This window comes from Quercus lobata, chromosome 5, assembly GCF_001633185.2.
Source record: "Quercus lobata isolate SW786 chromosome 5, ValleyOak3.0 Primary Assembly, whole genome shotgun sequence".
In the NCBI taxonomy this organism is placed as follows: domain Eukaryota; kingdom Viridiplantae; phylum Streptophyta; class Magnoliopsida; order Fagales; family Fagaceae; genus Quercus; species Quercus lobata.
The window spans coordinates 42,266,726-42,286,068 of record NC_044908.1 but is presented as its reverse complement, the minus strand read 5'-3'; the positions used below and the strand labels follow the sequence as shown (position 1 = coordinate 42,286,068).

The 19,343-nt window shown below is 35.6% G+C and overlaps 1 protein-coding gene across 2 annotated transcripts; it reads left to right on the top strand.

Annotated features, from left to right (window-relative positions):
• The first annotated feature begins 2,588 nt into the window (after positions 1 to 2,588).
• On the top strand, positions 2,589 to 17,590 carry LOC115989789 (homeobox-DDT domain protein RLT1). 2 transcript variants are annotated; one of them, XM_031113659.1, is made up of 18 exons: positions 2,589 to 3,090; positions 3,210 to 3,680; positions 4,780 to 4,859; positions 5,688 to 6,098; positions 6,186 to 6,275; positions 6,385 to 6,549; positions 6,676 to 6,898; positions 7,923 to 8,023; positions 8,619 to 8,705; positions 8,799 to 8,951; positions 9,053 to 9,208; positions 11,310 to 11,519; positions 11,689 to 12,447; positions 12,549 to 13,106; positions 13,779 to 14,411; positions 14,627 to 14,731; positions 15,652 to 15,915; positions 16,266 to 17,590. In XM_031113659.1, the coding sequence occupies exons 1-18, from the start codon at positions 2,901 to 2,903 to the stop codon at positions 16,998 to 17,000; spliced, it is 5,391 nt and encodes a 1,796-aa protein (XP_030969519.1). In that variant the 5' UTR covers positions 2,589 to 2,900; the 3' UTR covers positions 17,001 to 17,590. The 2 variants fall into 2 exon arrangements, with proteins under 2 accessions (XP_030969519.1, XP_030969518.1); XM_031113658.1 differs by having other exon boundaries at positions 16,263 to 17,590.
• The last annotated feature ends 1,753 nt before the right edge of the window (positions 17,591 to 19,343 follow it).

Genomic DNA, 19,343 nt, shown 5'->3' with positions numbered 1-19,343 from the left:
TATGATGCTATCCAAAATAACGACAAAATTGATGGTGGGATGCAAAATGTAACATAAATTATAGTTTAGGATGCGAGCTGTGCATTCTTATTGTTTAGAGTGCAAAGTGTAATTTAGAATATAGTTTAAAGTGGTAAAGTATAATTTTCTCATCAAATTTAAGGTTTACCCAAATTTTCAAGAGGGGAAGGAGTCAAAGGACCTTGCCTTTGATTCTAGGAGAAGCACAATATGATTTCCTGAATGTTAAAGTTAACATTAAAAGGTAAAATTGAAAAACAAAATACGTAAACAATTAAATAAAACAAAACATTTTACAAATAGAATCAGGAGTTTGGTCTCTAATTGGGTTGTAATTTAAATTATTTTCTTTTAGAGAGCTTCATAGCGTTTGTTCTTGATGATTACTCTTTATCATCAGACAGTGGCGGCTCAAGGATTTTTTTTTAAGTGGCTACTAAGAAATTTAAATTATACAAAATCTAATAAAGCGATAATTTGAATATTTGCTACAATTGTGAGTTGACTCACTACGGAGAGTAAAATTGTTGTGACTTCAAAAATAAAAAGAATATAATTGTCATCATTATTAAGGAGAACTAACAACCACAATATTTTTCTTGGTACAATTTTTTAGGAAAAAATGAAATTAGAGACTATTTTTATTAAATAGGTTGAACGAACTACAAATTTGAATATTTAGCGATTTTTATCTTTTTGTTTTATAGTAGGCTTTTTGTTGAATAATTAGATCACTTGTTATTGTTTGGTCTTATTTTATTTTTGTTTGGTTTATGTTTGTTGTTATTTGGGCTAATATTTATTGTTGTTATTTAATTGTTTTTTTTTTTTTAATTTTATAAAAGGGATTAAGGATTATGTTTGGGTGGGGGGGAGGGGGGGAGAATTAATTTTAGGGTAATACTACATCCACATTATTTTTACAATAAATCTTATGGAAAAACTATTATTAGTGGGTAAAAAAATAATATCAGTATTGAGCCCAAATTAGAATTAGTAACAGCTTACCACATTGGATTTGTTGTAAAATTATTGTAAAAATGTTGTGAATGTAACATTATTCTTATTTTTGTTAAACCCAACTTTTTGTAATTCTCAAGTTAGGGTGTTCAACATTTTTATTAGGTGGTCACAATAGGTTAGTTTAACACACACACACACACACACACACACACACACACACACACACATATATATATATATATTAGCAAGTGTATATATACCATTTTTTGCAAGTCAGGGTGGTCTTGTGTGACCACCCTGGCTTGCATGTAGAGCCGCCAGTGTCATCAGACTAAGACACCAATTGATTTATGGTGTAGGTAGGGATCGAATTTCAAATCTCTTATTCTATGATAATAAACAATATCAATTAAGCTAACTAGAACTTACCGTTTCTTTTTTAAACAGATCATGGGCGAAGTTTGCAAATTCTACCTCAATATGACTCAAAGTTGATATTTTCTCCTCCTTTTGCTTGAGCTAGGAGAGCCATTCCTTAAGTAAAGTATATTCTTGTTTAGGCTGACACGTTTCTTTTGGTAAATTAGCTTTACACGTTTCTAGTAACGGAGGTTGATTCCTCATTCCTGTAGCATCTAATTCCTTTTTAACCTGGCTCATAATAAGCAAAGTGCAAAGGTAACCATATGAACACCCAACTTTTTCAACATAATTTGCCACATATAAGCAGTCAAAAGCTTGCTCTAAGGGCAAGTGATCTATAATCAACCGACCTTTTCCACACGATTTGCCCAATACCCAGTCAAAATCTTTCATTTTTCTTTCCTTCTTTCTTTTTATTTCTGGTTTTTTAGTCAAAAAGTATTTGGTTTTTTAGTCAAAAAGTATTTGTCATAAAATATAAAACTATAAAAGGATAATAATACGTAAAACACGTTGTTGGGGTTGTTTCTCAAGGTTAACCTTGTTGACCCAAATAGCCCACTCCACAAGCCCACTCCTTAATTTGGGCAAGACGAAAAACACACATCGGGGCCCACAAAAACACAAACCGCAAACACCAAATCGATCGTCACACCCCAAAGATTACCAACGAACCCAAACCACAAACCAAAACCAAAAAAAAAAAAAAAAAAAACCAAAAAAAGGCCTTTCAATTCATAAACTTTTATTAGAACCGAATACACAGTTTCTAACTCACTAACAAAAGCACTCAAATTTAATATAAAAAAAAAAATTAAAAAAAAAAAAGTTCATCAAACTTAAAAATCGCTCGTGAGCTCTTTAAAACTTTTTACGCATTAAATAAACAAAAAAACCAAAAACAAAAAAAACAAAAACAATCCCATGTTTTTTTGGCTGTCTAGCCCACATCAAGTCCTTGTTTGACACACAAACACAAACACACCGTTCATTAAAAAGAAAGAGAAAAATTTTTTTTTTTAAAATTTAAAAAAAAGGAATTATGGAAGGTGGAATTAGAGTCAGGAAATACTGTTGGTTTTATCATGCCACTGATTTTGCCTTTACCTATTATCTCATTTGTTTTAATATTTTTATTCTTCTTCATCTTCTTATATTCCTATTATTATTATTATTATTCTTTCTCATTAATTCATTTGAGAGAGAGATATTTATTTTTATTTTGTTATTCGATGATGATAATTCGCCTCCTCCCTCTTTCTCAGTTTTCTCTTCCTTCCTTGACTTTTACGTATTTAAGTTTTGTTAAAAAGGTAAAAGAATAAATTACACAAATCCACAAATCGTATTCTATTGTTGTTTTTCGAGGCTCTCTTTTTTGTTGTTGTTGTTGGTTTTGGATCCTTAGGGATTTCTAGGGTTTTGAAAAGCGCTGTGGGCTGGTTGGTTGTGATCGATCTCGATTTTCTCGATCGTTGTTGTGTTCATCATCAATGGAGGCCGCTTCAGAAGAAGAGAACCAGAACCAGAACAATGAAGAAAACAACAACAACAACAACAATAACAACAGCAATAGTAACGGGAAAATCAACAACAACAACAATTCCAGTGAAGGACTGAGCAAGCCGAAGCGTCAGATGAAGACTCCGTTTCAGCTCGAAACTCTCGAGAAAGCTTATTCCAGTGCGTACAAATTGTGAATTTACGTTTTTTTTTTTTTTTTTTTTTGTGGTTTTCGATTTGTGAAATTTTGATAAATTTGTTGAATTTTTTTTTTTTTTGGGGATTTTTGTTTGATTCAGTGGAGACTTATCCATCGGAGGCGACGAGGGCCGACCTGTCGGAAAAATTGGGGCTTTCCGATCGGCAATTGCAGATGTGGTTCTGTCACAGGAGGTTGAAGGACAAGAAGGAAGGTTCGACGAAAAAGCCGCGTAAATCCGCGTCAACGGCGGTGGTGGCGGCGATGCCGGAGTCTCCTGTGGATGAATTGAGGGGTGGAGGTGAGCCTGGGAGTGATTACGGGTCTGGTTCGGGGTCTGGGTCGGGTTCGAGCCCGTTAGGTCGCTCGGAGTTTAGAAATGCAGTGTCAAGGAGTGTGCTTGATGATGTACCAATTATGAGGAGGTATTACGAGTCGCCTCAATCGATATTGGAGCTTAGAGCTATTGCCTGTGTGGAGGCACAGTTAGGAGAGCCATTGAGGGAAGACGGGCCAATTCTCGGAGTTGAGTTTGATTCATTGCCGCCTGATGCATTTGGGGCACCTATAGGTATGGCTAATGGGTTTTGTTATTGGATTTGATGTGTTTATTGGATATCGTTGTATACTACTCAACTGGTGAATGCCTGAATTAATATGGAGTATTAGTATTAGATACTCCTATTATTTTATATGCTTAACGTGGAAACTTTTATTCATGTTATTGATAATATGTTGAATTTCAATCATGTTTAAGCAAGTAACTTGGTACTCAAAGATGTTTAGTTAATCTATATATCTATGTGGTAGGGAATTTCAACTATGTTTGTTTTTCGTATTCTTTAGTAGAAGTAGTTAAAAAGGATATGTCAATATGGAAGTAATAGAGACTTTGGATAGAATAGAAGAATGAAGGAAAAGAATACATGTGATCAACCCTGACTAATTTCTCGAGCGTCCATTGGTGACCCAAAAATTTGGAACTAAGGTTTGTTGTTGTTATTTTCTCTAAGCTTTGATAAAGTGCAAGAATATATATAAGACCTAAATGTACAAAATTAAAACATGCGTTGGCCTTTTTCATGGAGTTGAGTGTTGAGTTGGTCCATACACTTGTTTAGTTCCTTTTAAGATTTTATATAGATGCTGATTGTGTGAGAAATATGAGTTCTCTAGAATGTTTTTTCTCATTAGTGATGGAAATATTTTGAAAAGATTAAATTCTACCCAATATAATTTCTTTAAAATGAAAAGAATGTGATAGGACCTGCAATTTATTACTTTTCCTTTTTAACTATCTAAAAAAGAGTTATTTTGAGTCAGCTTATTAAAAAAAAAAGAGTTATTCTGAATCTGTTTGCTTTTACCCATCTTGTTTAGTCAGTAAATGGAGTACTTTTATTTATTTAAATATGATCTATAGTTTATTGGAAGTGTTAACTTATGCTCCCATGATACCCACCCCAATTTAATTGGATTTAGGGCTTAGTTGGGTTGAGTTTAGCTGAGTTGTATTTTCACATGATAATGACCTTATAGTTTTGATAGTGGTTCATTAAATGGTTTGTGAAGCTTGAAATTTTATTTTTTTATTTTTATAATGAGTTAAGTCCTGTAACCATTTTGATGGTGAAAACTAATGTAAACCTTTGGTATTGCATGTGAAACAGCTGTTTCAGAGCAGCCGAAGCGGTTGGGGCATCCTTATGAAGGAAAATTATATGAGCAGCGCGATGTCAAATCTTATAAAGTTGGTCTCTTAATTCTTCATTGCGATTTTTTTTTTTTTTTTTTTTTTTTTTTTTTTTTTGTTGGTGATTAATGCAGCAATCATCATTAGTTTGGCATGCACAGTGATGGTTGGAATGTTTGATGTTTCCTTCTCTGTTATAAATCTGCTTATGGTTCAGATGCTTGATGATTCCTTTATGTAAGGGTTTTGGTCTTCATCTTAGTATTGTACCTCCATTTTAATTTTGTTTTCAAGTTTCTTTATATGAAGAATCTATTCTTATGGTGTCTGGTTCTTTGTCCAGTTTGCTTCTGCTTAGAAATTCAAAACTAGCGAAGTATCCATTTAAAGAATGTGGCAGCTTGAAATAAAAAATGCACGTATATTTACTAAAAAATGCACGTATATTTACTTCCTAGTACTAGCACCAAGAGCATGGCCAATCATCTCTAGCTCAAATAGCACTTTCTCTCCTTGTAAGTGCAAGGTGGAGGTTGAGGTTGAGGTTGTGGGTCAAGACCTACCAGGTGTGTGTTACATACCAATTAAAGAAGACCAAGTGCTGAGTATCTGGCTCTTATGACCAACTTGGTCTTCATTATAAATTTTTCTCCTTGTCATTTCTTTTTCCCTTCATGAAATAGGAATTCTTGCTCTTAATGCATACATAATTTTAAATTTTATACTTATATAAAAAATGTATATATAAAAATTTTACAATGTTGGACCTTGTCTTTATCAAATGTTTGTGATTTTGACTGAACATTGTCTTTGCTAGAAGGAAATATTTCTTTACTACCTATTCTTCTGGGTTAACATCTTGGAGTTGAATGAAATTCATTCCAGGCTTCCCAGAGGGCTCTCCATGAATATCCATTTCTTCATGACCAACCTGGTGCAAGACCTGATGCGTTTGGACAAGTTTCCCAATCTCATTTTCATGACTCAATGGTTGATGCCCCCACTGCCAGAACTTCATCAGTTATGCTTGGAAATGAACAATTGCCCAGGGGGCATGGTGTCCAAGGTCATGGACCTCGTGTTCGTATTTTTCCCCAGCAAGAAAAGCAGGCACTTGCCTTATCATCACCTCCTAGGGATGATGAACGTGTCCCACAAAGGGAGTCCTTGACAAATGTTAGAGTGAGTTCTCAGTTTGGTGATCATCCTATTATTGGACCAGAAGATTCGTATGTATTGTCTGATGGGCAAATATCTCATAGTGATGCTATTTTGCGGATGGAAAAGAAACGCAAGGTATCCTCAACCAGTCCAAACTAATTGAGAGAGTATTTTTTCTCTTTACAAAGGATTATTTTATATATAGTTTTTTGCCTTCTGTAGAGTGAAGAAGCTAGAATTGCAAAAGAAGTTGAAGCCCATGAGATTCGGATTAGGAAAGAGCTTGAGAAACAAGATATATTGAGACGAAAGGTTCTAACTTCTCAGTCATGAGTCTTTGTTCTCTGAAGTTAACCTTTTTGCCCTTCCTAGAAGGTGTAAGCGTCTTTGTATACTGATATTATGAACCTTTTTCTTGTAGAATGAAGAACGAATGAAGAAAGAAATGGAAAAACAGGACCGTGAAAGAAAGAAGGAAGAAGAGAGGCTGATGCGTGAAAGGCAGCGAGAGGAGGAGAGATCTAAGCGTGAGCAAAAACGGGAAATGGAACGAAGGGAAAAATTTTTACAGAAAGAAAATTTAAGAGTAAGTTTTGTTAATGACTTACTGTAAGTTATTTAGAGGTAACCTTTTTTTCTGGAGTAAATGACCAAATTCCACCTGTCTCCACCTTCTATCTTTCCTTTCCCCCCTTCTCTGGTTATACTAAAGGCTGAGAAAAGGAGGCAAAAAGAAGAGCTCCGGAAAGAGAGAGAGGCAGTAAGACGCAAAGCTGCCATTGAGAAGGCTACTGCACGTAGAATAGCTAGAGAATCTATGGAGCTTATTGAGGATGAGCAGCTGGAACTGATGGAATTAGCTGTTGCAAGCAAGGGCTTGTCCTCAATGATCCATCTTGACCATGACACACTGCAAAATATTGAATCATTCAGAGGTGGGCATTCCGTTGAGAACTTTTGGTTCAGTCTTCATGCATTTACATGACTGCTTCTCATTAAGCCCTAATCTGGTCTTCTATAGTTTTGAGGAAATAAAAATGATTTAAATATTAACTTCTTATTCACATTGTTTTGGTTCCCAGAATATGAAAATCTCATGTTAAAAATAACTCTCTCTCTCTCTCTCTCTCTCTCTCAATTGAACAGCAGTACTGGATTCTGGCTACCAGAATAAAAATATAACTCTTTCCTCATGAAATTGATAATTACCACCCTCTAATCCTCCTAAACCATGGCAAAAGGAAGATTCAAACATTTCCTTTTAATGCCCCAGTTTCTGCAAATACCCTTCTTAGCTGGGGAACACCCAAAAATTCAAACCACTCATAGTGTTATGTCCTGTTTTTTCATGTTGTTTCAATAAGGTTTTAGATTTAATCAGTGTCCCTTCTCTGATGGTTTTGAATGTGATATTGCATTCTATTAGGAATGAAGAGAGAATGCTTATACTTGTTTCAACTAAATTGAATCCTAAATCAAGGTCTGCTTTTTGTTGGGTGTGTTATATTATATGGGATTGACTTTGTTCGTTGTGATGATGGTGCCTGAGGAGGAACGGACAATAATTGTCATCTAAGAGATAAAGTGCTGGTGTTGGATTTGGTGGTGGCAGTGGTACTTAACTAAAAAATTTGTGTTGGTAGTAGCATAATTTTATTGTCTTCTCAACTCTTTTTAGTTGGCTGGAAAGTAAAGGTTGGGGCTCATGTTTTACTTTAACTCAATTCCACATGTATACTGCGTTTGTACCATATTACTTTTAATTATGTGTTTGAGCAAAGAATCTGGAGTCTATGAATTTGAAACCCATCTTTGGTGTTGATTCTATTTAAACAGATACAAAGTCTTTTGCTGAAGAGATGGTCTTTTTCCCACAATTTGGTTTGCATTGTGTTTTTATCTGCTGTGGTTAGTCTGTTTTAATTTTTCTGATCAGATCTGATTCCATTTTTGTTGTAGATCTTCTGAGTGCATTCCCACCTAAGTCGGTGAAATTGAAAAAACCATTTGCGGTTCAACCCTGGATCAATTCGGAGGAGAATATTGGCAACCTTCTGATGGTATGTCAGTGGTGCTTTTCAATCCATTTTATATGCGTAGTGGAAAATGAATAATTATAATCACATAAAGCACACATTTTACCTTTGTGCAAGAGGTTAATGCTATTTTCCATGTTCGCACTATACAGTTTGTAACTAATTGAGACTAAAGGTTATACATACACCTCTGTTCTACATTGAATATTGCAATTTTGCTTCTTTAAGAATAAATGAATACTGAATGATAATTTTTTTTAATTTATGTTGTAACCTTGGTTATTGATTTATGCCCCCATAGTACATCCCCAATGTACTCGGGTTGGCTGTTTTCTTTTGTTTAATAAAATTTTCGTTACTTATCAAAAAAAAAAATTTTTTTAATTTATGTTTATGTCATTTTGTGAAGATAGTGATTTTTGGATAGCATTTTTCTTATATGGTTATTTCATACTGAATGATAGATATTTCTTTTGATAAAAGGAACTGAATAACAGATATGAATGTGCTGCTTTTAACTGCATTTATTAAATGTGTTTTGCTTTTCTTGAGTGATAATGTTAGCTAACGGAATCTAGTAATGCCTCTGATTTTTTATCTGAATTTTTTTTCTTTTCAGGTGTGGAGATTTTTGATTACTTTTGCTGATGTTCTCAAGTTATGGCCATTTACTCTTGATGAGTTTGTTCAAGCTTTTCATGACTATGTGAGTCATTGATAGGTGTTTGCTTTCAAATTTCCCACTCATTAAATGTTGTGCACTGCTTTTTGCTTGGTATTCATACCATTTTTATCCCAGGATTCAAGGTTGTTGGGCGAGATACATGTTGCTCTTCTTAAGTTGATAATAAAAGATATAGAAGATGTTGCTAGGACACCATCTACAGGATTAGTAGTTAATCAAAATGGTGCTGCTAATCCTGGAGGTGGACATCCACAGATTGTTGAAGGGGTAACCTCTGCTCTATGCACACTTGAATTTAGTTTATTTGCTTGCCATACTACTTCTCTCTGTTTGTTGCAGAATCATTTTTGATTTCATTTCTGTATTAGGCTTATGCATGGGGCTTTGACATACGCAACTGGCAGCGGCACTTAAATCCATTGACGTGGCCTGAAATATTTCGGCAATTGGCCCTATCTGCAGGATTCGGGCCACAGTTGAAGAAAAGGAGTATCAGATGGTCATACTCACATGAGAATGATGAGGTTACTGCTTTTCTATACTCTGCTTTTGGCATTTATACCCTTATGCATTGCATAAAACTGTTGTTCTGTATTAGCAGTATATTTTGATGAATTACACCTTGCTTTAGGACATAGTATACCTTCATGTGTTTGTGTGAATTTATAAAATAAAAAAAATGAAGGAAAAGAAAAGAATAAGTGCTATAAGTGCTTTCCTTATCAAAATAAGTGCTATAAGTGCTTTCTATTTCCCATTATGTTTTAGTCATAAACCTTGGTATATTTTTATTATGCTCTGTAAATACAGAAAAATGAAATAAAGCTAAGAGGTGTCCTAAAAATAGATTCTTGTTCAAGGAACTCACCTGTGTTTTGACCCATTTAGCAATTTGTGGAATATGTCTACTTTTTGGATGGCTAAATTTATTTTTCAGAAGGATATATCAGATTTGTCATAATTTTTCTCTACCAGGGTATTTTTTTTTCCTTTTCCAATTCATTCCTGATATTATTATTTTTAAATGATAAATTAAATAATTATTGAAAGAAAAGGGCACACCTTATTTTACAGGGTTTATACAAGGGATATTTTTAAAAGTAATCTAAAGTTCTAAAGGTGTAGATATTTCAAAAACGATGAAGATTAACTGGAGTTAATCTATCCACTGCAATATAAAAAGCTCATGGAGTTAATGTTTTAGTGGAACCTCCCTTCGCTTGATCATGCCAAAATCAATTAAGTTTTCCAACCCTTTTTAGTGGAACCCCCCTTCGCTTGATCATGCCAAAATCAATTGATTTTTCCAACCCCCTCTAAAAAATTGATTTCTTAGCTTTGTTGTATTGCATTCCTGTGGCTTAGTGGCATTGCCTAGTTTTTTCCCATGTGAAGAACCTGGGTTTGAATTCCACTCCCCCACTTGTAAGCAAAAAAAAAAAAAAAAAAAAGGTCTTATTGCTATTTTTTATTTATTTTTATTTTATGCTTTGTCTTAGGCTCTAGGGTGAGGCGCTTGCCTTTAGAGCCCAGGTGACTAGCTTAAGCCATGAAAAAGTGGCTAAGGCAAGAGCCTCAATATATATATTTTTTTAACGTATTTATTTATTTTTATTTATTTTTTTTATAGAAGCTTGTAAAACCAATTAATAGATTAATATTATTATTATTTTATGATAAGTAATAAGTTTTATTAGATATTAAAGAACATCACGTACACAGGAGGTATTAATTTACAGAAGCTTGTTACAAAACCTATTGTTAGATTAATTAATTAATTTACAGAAACGTATTGTAAACTTATAGTCATAGAAGCTTGTTGTAAAACCTATTATTAGAATAATTGATGGAGCCTAAACCATGTTAAGTCTATTTTCAAATCAATTAATAAACGTAATTTCTTCATGCAACACATTTCAAAAACACTTGATTATAATATGTCAATACATTAGGTACATGTATAATAACTGTATTTAGAATTTGGCGCCTTGATTTAATTGGGCAAGTGCCTTTTGTAGCCTCATTCCTTGGGCAATATAAGGCCCTGGCTCCTAGGGTTGCCTTTAGCCTTTGACTACCTTGATACCTGGGTTCTAGAACTTTACTTTTCAGAAAAAAGATTTGTAATCTGATTGGCTGTGTTTCAGAAGATGGCTACTTATACTATAAGTTTGATAGATATGGTGGAAAAGAGTTAGTGATCTGAGTTTACTTTTAGGTAATTCAGAGTGGAAAAGATATTCTTCTTTTGATTTTTTTTTGGGGTGTACAGGTGGGGTGGGGTGGGGTGGAGAATGGTCAAGCAGTGATCTTCATTCAATAATTAATAGTTATTTGGAACATATTATTATATTAACTAACATCAATATTGTTGTAGGGAAAAATATGAATTAAGATATTGCCTACCATAGTAATACTCTGATTAAAGTTTGTGGCTTATTATTGTGGACACTTGCTAAATATAGTGGTTTTTTATTTATATAATGTTGAACTAGTGTAAAACTTTCTGTTACTGTTTAGTATTTGCTAGAGCAATTTGGTGTGTTCTGATGTTGAAGTTCAGGACCTCATTTTAATATTATTATATTGCTTTTATTAAATAAGACAGGTTATATGTAATTGCAGGGTAAAGGTTGTGAAGATATAGTTTCTACTCTTCGTAATGGTTCAGCAGCTGAAAATGCATTTGCAATAATGCAAGAAAAAGGGTTATTACTTCCCCGAAGATCTAGGCATCGGCTGACTCCTGGAACCGTCAAATTTGCTGCTTTTCATGTTCTTTCACTTGAGGGAGGCAAGGGATTAACTGTATTAGAACTTGCAGACAAGATTCAGGTGAGTTTATATTGTTCTTAACTAAAGACCTTTTGGTTACTGGCCTTCCCCATGGTCTGTTGGCCTTGTGCGTGATTGATTAATCCCCAGGTCCATGGTTCAGGGAATGGTGGAGAGAGTTAATTTTTTCAATTTTCTGATTTTTCCTGATATAATTGTATGCTGTTAGAAATCTGGACTTCGGGACCTGACAACGAGCAAGACACCAGAAGCTTCGATTTCTGTTGCTTTGACAAGGGATGCCAAGCTTTTTGAAAGGATAGCCCCTTCAACCTATCGTGTGCGTGCTGCTTTCCGGAAAGATCCTGCCGATGCTGAGGCAATACTTTCAGCAGCCAGAAAGAAAATTCAGATATTTGAAAATGGGTTTTTAGCTGAAGATGCTGAGTATGTTGAAAGAGATGATGCTGAGGATGTTTTAAGAGATGAGGATGTTTTAAGAGATGATGCTGAGGATGTTTTAAGAGATGATGCTGAGGATGTTGAAAGAGATGAAGACTCTGAATCTGATGATGTCGACGAGGATCCTGAAGTGGATGATTTTGCAACTCTGTCAACTGGGAACAAAATCTCCAGTCCCTATGGTGAAGTGAAAACTTGCTCAGGAAGTGGAAAAGACGATCTTTGCAACGATGTTGCACTGAATCTGCAGACTGAGTTGGAGAAGGATTTTTCATCCATCCCTTTGGGTGGACCCAAAGATGAAAATTGTCCAAGCACTGCCACTGAGCTATGTGTTGTTGGTGGAGGCATCAGTGCTGTCAATCAAGAAAATATGGAGATTGATGAAAGTAAGTCAGGTGAATCATGGATTCAAGGACTTACAGAAGGAGATTATTCTGATCTCAGTGTAGAAGAGCGTATTAATGCCCTTGTTACCTTAATTGGTGTTGCAAATGAGGGAAACTCTATTCGTGGTGTTCTTGAGGTAAACATCTCTTGCCAATTGTAGCGTACTGATCTATTTTATATTCTAAAAACTATATGCTTGTTGTTTCTGTCTTGAATTTGACGGTAAGAGCTTTACAGGATCGCATGGAATCAGCAAATGCTCTCAAGAAACAAATGTGGGCAGAAGCACAGCTAGATAAAAGTCGCTTGAAAGAAGAGATTATAAGTAAAGCAGATTTTCCGTCATCTATTACGGGGAGCAGAGCTGATATGCAATTTTTGAGTTCTGCAGTGGAGGGCAGCCAAAGCCCCTTTCCTAATGTTGATAATCAACTTATTGAGGCATCCCCTAGCACCGCTGAAAACCAAAACCCACTTGTTTCACAAGGCATCCAGGATCACCTCAACAATGTGCCTACCGAAAGGACCCCTGGTCAAGATTTTCCCACAGGTCCTGATAATTACCTTATTCAGCAACTTGGATATGCTTCAAAAAGGTCACGGTCACAATTGAAATCTTATATTGCGCACAGAGCCGAAGAGATGTATGTATACAGGTCCTTGCCTCTTGGACAAGATCGTAGGAGAAATCGATACTGGCAGTTTGTTGCATCTGCTTCTAGCAATGACCCTGGTTCTGGCAGGATCTTTATTGAATTGCATGATGGCAATTGGAGGCTCATTGATTCTGAAGAGGTAAATAGACTCTTTATTTTTTCTGTTTGATGCCCCCCCCCCCCCCCCCCTGGAAAATTGGGCCATGTTTGACTATGTGACTTCTATAATGTCATGGAAATGTTATATTATTGATGGTATATCTAGTTCATAATTTTTATTCATACTTTTGACATGATTGTCATTGACCCCTCAGCCATTCTAAGATAATGGGGATCCAAACCAAAATGGTCTCGTCTCTGCTTCTGAAAACAATGTTTGTACTTATGATGGCCAGTTGGTTGTCGTGCTAATGAGACTGTCCGAGGTTCTTGAGAATTTATGCATTGCATCTTACCATATGTTAAATTATATGATATATTATCTAGGGTTTTGTTTGCTTTTACTGAAGATGTCATCTTATTTGAATAAATATTAGAAGTTTTTTACTAAGATTAATCTTGATTTTCTCTAGGAGAACTTATAGTGTCATAGTCTTCTCTTGAAGCCTGATCTTGGCAGGCGATCCAAGAAACTTCCCATAAGATATGAGGTTCTTGTATGTGTCCTATTTTTGTGTTGCTGGTATTATATATATAAAAAAGATATTTTTAGTCAAATTCTTTGTTGCTGCTTATGATTGATGCCTTTGTTACCATTTATGGTAATATTTCTCTTAACTGTTATAGTTCTTTTAATTCTCTTTCTGTGTAGGCCTTTGATGCTCTTTTGATATCTTTGGATGCACGTGGGATAAGGGAGTCCCATTTGCGTTTAATGTTGCAAAAGATTGAGTCATCCTTCAAAGAAAATGTTCAAAGGAATATGCCAAGTGCTAATGTTGTGGGTCGAAGTGGAACCATGGTTAAAAATGAGGCTGATGAAATGAATTCTAGTCCAGACTGCCTGGCTGGTTTTGACAGTCCTAGCAGTACTGTTTGTGGTTTAAATTCAGATATGTTGGAGACCTCATCTTCTTTCCGAATTGAGCTTGGGAGAAATGAAACTGAGAAGAAGGCTGCCCTTAATAGGTATCAAGATTTTCAAAAGTGGACGTGGAAAGAGTGTTTTAATTCAGTGACATTATGTGCAATGAAGTATGGGAAAAAGAGGTGTGCACAGCTATTGGGTGTTTGTGATTTCTGTCTCAATTCTTATCTCTCTGAAGACTCTCACTGCCTTTCTTGCCACCGTAATTTTGGTACCAGTAATAATGATTTTAATTTTTCGGAACATGCAATTCAATGTGAAGAGAAAAGGAAAATACATATGGGAAGTTTCCAAATATTAGATTCTTCTCTTCCGCTGGGAACCAGATTGCTTAAGTCTCTATTAGCTTTCATTGAGGTAAGATCATGATTGCCTTGAAGAACTTTTGTGCTGAGATAATTAGGAGTTAATTCCCAACATTGTTAAATATTTATTGCACCTGGCATCTTATGTACTGATAGATAATGTTCAGCTTCCCTTTCGTTAGGGGAGTTGTGCCATGGGTTCAAACCTGTTTTAGTGTGAATTGTTTATTTATGTATCAGTAATTAGCCATTTACATTATTTTATAGGTATCTGTCCCACCAGAAGCTCTTCAATCATATTGGATGGGAGACCATCGAAAGACTTGGGGAGTGAAGTTGAATGCATCATCATCAGTTGAGGACCTTCTACAGGTCTTCATTTTACTTAATACTTTTGATGGAATTCTGTATAGCTTCATCTGCTAAATATACTGTTTATCCAAATTTCTCCTGTCCACTTTCACTATCTAATCTACTCATGATGATTAGTATCATTTGGTATTTAACCCGGAGTCACAGTTTGATTTATATTCTAACTACCATCAAGGGATTGTAATACTGTGCTTAATTTATGGTAGTGGAAGCATGTTTAATTGTCTTCTGAACTTATTGTGCTGAGGATAGAAGGTTATTCTTGTCAGATGAAATTTTATTCTTTTCTTTTCTCTAACACTTTGCACCCCCCCCCCCCCCCCCCCGGCGTCCCACACTTTTTTGTTGAATTGGTATTTGATTATAGATTTAGAGTTGGGCAGATGCAAGTCTGATCTTTTGTCTCCCCCTGCTCCACCCACCAAAATAAAAATAAGTTAGCATAGAGGTATATTTGTTGTTGCATCTCATGCAGAATATAATTCAATATCAATATCAATATTCAAGTGGCATGGACTTAAGAGTGCCAAAATTCAATTTACAGAGACATTTGTGTGCTAGTCTGTTACTAATTATACACACATGGTATAAATACACAGCTAAGACTTGGATGAAAAAGCAGTAGACATGCTTAGAAATGGCCATGTTCAAGCATGAATTGCTAGCAAATTATATAGGGAAAACATGAAATCAATTTTACTTTATCTTATTTTGCTTTTTTCTTTTTATTTTCCTTTTGATATTTTTTATGGACTATTGTGTATTACTCTGCTCATATGACAAGTGGTATTGTCAGTTCACTACTTCCATATTGCATAGTCTTGATTTATATATATGAGTGTGTGTGTGTGTGCTTATTTTAGTTATTTTTATTTTTTTTTCGTGTGATCATTTGCTCAATTGAACAAACTTTGTTGCAGATATTGACTCTGTTTGAGAGAGTGTTGAAGCGAGACTTTCTATCATCAAATTTTGCAACGACTGAGGAACTGTTGGGCTCCTGTACTCAGTCAGGAAGTTCATTGCATGATTTTTCTGATCCTAGATCAATACCTGTACTTCCATGGATACCGCAAACCCTGACAGCTGTTGCTTTGAGACTTTTTGAGCTCGATGCATCTATAATTTATTTGAAGCAGGAAAAACCTGAGCCTTTTGAGGACAAGGAAGTCAAAGAATATATAGTGAGTTTTTTTTTTTTTTTTTAATGAATTCCTATCATTGCTTTCCTTCTTTTTGGTTATGTCTTTTTAAGAAAGTTGGTGAAGAAGTTCCCATCACAAATGCATGCAACTCTATTGCAGAAAGCTAAAGAGTTGAATGTCCTAGCAGCCTGCTTCTTCATAGATGTAGAGTTCAATGTTGGCCTATCATGAAAGATAAATAATTGATCATATCTGCTGCCTGCTGTTTCTGAAATTTCAAATTTGTGAATTCTTAGATGCTTTTTAAATTGATGTCATCTTTGGCTAAATCTTTCACTATGTTGTAAAAGATATTACCACCTGATTCCTCTTTTCCTTATCCACAGAAGCTACCTTCAAGATACGCCCCTTTTGATAATGTTAAGGAGGTTGAACTAACAGAACTTAACCATGATGAAAAGAACTTTACTGAGCTGAAAAGCAACCGAAACAGCTATAAACGTGGGCGAGGGGGTCGTGAGCAAGGGCGAGGTAAAAAGTGGCAGAAGAAAGCCCGTGTTTCCTATTCTGATGTTGGCAGGCGAAATGTAAAGAGCAATGAAAATTTAATTCAAGGACTAAGACAACAAGGACAAAGAACATATGGACAAGGGAGTGGACGGGGTCGTCGAACAGTTAGGAGGAGGAGAGTGGAGAAGAGGGCTGTTGATGAGAGGTTGCCGAGCCATAGGGCTGATACATATAGGTCCAAGAGCATTGATGAATCACCAAGAAACTTGGGTGAGGAGTGGGATGATGAAAGAATCAGCATGCACCCTATGGAGGATCCTAATTTTAACGATGCAGAAGCAGTGGATTCTGATGATAATGCCCAGGCAGTGGAATATGAGCATGGAAATTGGGAGATTGGGTTCGCTAGTGCCTCCAATGGGTGGAGAGAGGATCTAAATGAAGCGAGTGATGAAGATGCGGATGCTTCTGAAGATGATAATGTCATTGAAGAGGCTGGAGATGAAGATTCGGAGGCAGATGTAGATATGAGTGATGGCTCGGATGGAATAGCAAACAGGGTCGGCAATGATGAAGGCACGGAATCAGCAGAGTCTGACGATTATAGTGATTAAGTTTCCATGTTCAAGTGATTAAATTCTGATGTTCAACAGATTGCTGATGCATTAGCAGCAGACATACATGAGCTGCATAAAATTTTTGGTGTTGCAGCTTCATTTTGCGGCGGGACCTGTGTACAGGGGAAAGAAAAAGACAGCATTGTCCCCCCCCCCTTCCGCCCCCTCCTTTCTCTTTATTTTTGAATTTATTAATTGGTTTCAGTGATGGGGGGGATAATGATTTGGAAGAGTTAAAAGATGTGTTGATTATATGTAATTCATTGATGGAAATTAGGCTGTCTAATGTAAGCTTGTTGACAATACTTTTTATAGATATGATCTACATTAAAAATTATCAATAGTCTCCATGTTTTCAGCGATATGTGCATTTGTTAGAAGAGAGTAGAAGGTACTGCAGGATGTCTTCTGTGCTGGAATGGAGCTTTGCTTAGAAGAGAGTTGAAGGCGTCTATTAGCAAGTTAGGCTTTTTGTATTGATAATGAGCAACTATGGGAGAATGAAAATCCCTCCAGTCCTTAGGGAATTGTTGTAAATTTTGTTACTGGTCTTCATCAATAAAATTCTATCGTTTTTACCTCAAAAATTATTCTCAATAATCTCAACAGTTCGGAACTCCTATATATATATATATATTTTATTGGGTGTATGTTTTGAAAATTTAACCATTTGATCATATGTTCTTATTATATTTTTCATGTTTGCAAAATTTCAAAAATATCAAAGATTAATTGTTATGTCATCAATAAAGGTTTAAACTTTAAGTTTTCGTGGTTCAAAATTATGCATTAAAAATAAGTTTATTGATCAAATAGTAAATAAAATCCAATTTGAATGAAATTTGCATGTATATTAAGAACATAAAAAACATGTAATCTAATTGTTAGTTTTTTAAAATTTACATTCAATAAAACGATATACGAGAAGTTTGAAGAATCTCTCTTGAAATGAGTTTGGAGAGAAAGAACATAAAGAACATGTAATCTAATTGTTAGTTTTTTAAAATTTACATTCAATAAAACGATATACGAGAAGTTTGAAGAATCTCTCTTGAAATGAGTTTGGAGAGAAATCTTGTTCTTCTAGAATGGTGATACTGTATTTCAGATGCTTAGCACTCTTTGGTAGTAAACAAGGTACATTCATGGACCTCTTAATGAAGTAAACCTCTATATTTGTCCAAACCCAATAAGATCCAAGTAAATGAGTAATAAACTTCATTGTTTATTCATAAAAATGAAAAAGTGAAGGTTCAGGCCCATTACTACCCCCGCTCAATGAGATGGTGCACTGTCAAGTGGTGGTGTGGTACATAATGCTGATCAATAAACTGAGATGGTTTGCTGTTGGCCAATGTGCTACTCAGTAAACTTGCCCAGATCAGATGAACTTGATGATCCTCCTTCCAGTGCTCAAAATGTTATTTCTGTTGTGTTACTTGTGTTGACTAATCTGATTGGGAAGTGCTCACATAATGCCTTATTTTTTAGATTTTATTTTTTAAGTGAGTGAAGATTTCATCAAATTTAAAATAAAACGCAATTACAAAGATAAGGAATCAGATCCTCTCCATTTGAAATGGGAATACTTAAGGTTACACAATAAAATCCATTTAGCTAGGTTATGGGCAACAACATTAGCCTTCCCACAAATGTGATTAACAAAACATTTTAGAGTGAGAGTTACAAAAACAAATTGGTTTCCTCAACGATATGTTTTGTCGCCCAATGAGGTGAGGACGTGGATTTCTGTACGTAGTGGGATAATCAACTTAAGAGCAAATGACATACTTGATTCCCAATTCCTGTGCTTTGGCTACTGCTAACAGTGTGTTAGGAGGTTATGATGACTCAGATTGGTGGGCTTGGTTGGGGCCTCATGCTGCTTGAGAGGAGGTTATAATGGCATGTGAGGCCACATGGGGCGAGTCAGATGGCTTCATGCTTTCTCCAAATCAGTGTTTTCTAATGTCATACAGGATACGCATGTGCCTAGGTGTCATGGTGCAAATGTGGCTACGAGATTACTTAAGGGCGCCGAGCATGTTGGACATGGCTAGTAGCATGGTGCTGACTGCTGAGGCACAGGGTGTACTGTTGGGCCTTGTCAGTGTAATATTAGATCGTGTCAATGTGGCATGAACGAAGCCATCTACATGTTGGTGCATGGGCTATCTCGGATGTTAGCAATTGGAGAGGATGGTATTGGGCTAGCCTCACCTCATGGGTTGTCAGGAGGTGTGTCAGGCCTGATGGTGTTAACCGTGGAGGATACAGTTGATGTTGAGAATATATAAATACCTCGGTATTATTACTGGCAAGCTTTGAGGCCTCTAGAAC

Excerpts from the sequence above, each read along its gene's own strand:
- LOC115989789 (XM_031113658.1), top strand. The coding sequence starts at position 2,901 with ATGGAGGCCGCTTCAGAAGAAGAGAACCAGAACCAGAACAATGAAGAA. Across the intron at positions 6,899-7,922 it reads AAATATTGAATCATTCAGAG|ATCTTCTGAGTGCATTCCCA; the intron begins GTGGGCATTCCG and ends TTTTTGTTGTAG. Across the intron at positions 14,732-15,651 it reads CAGTTGAGGACCTTCTACAG|ATATTGACTCTGTTTGAGAG; the intron begins GTCTTCATTTTA and ends ACTTTGTTGCAG.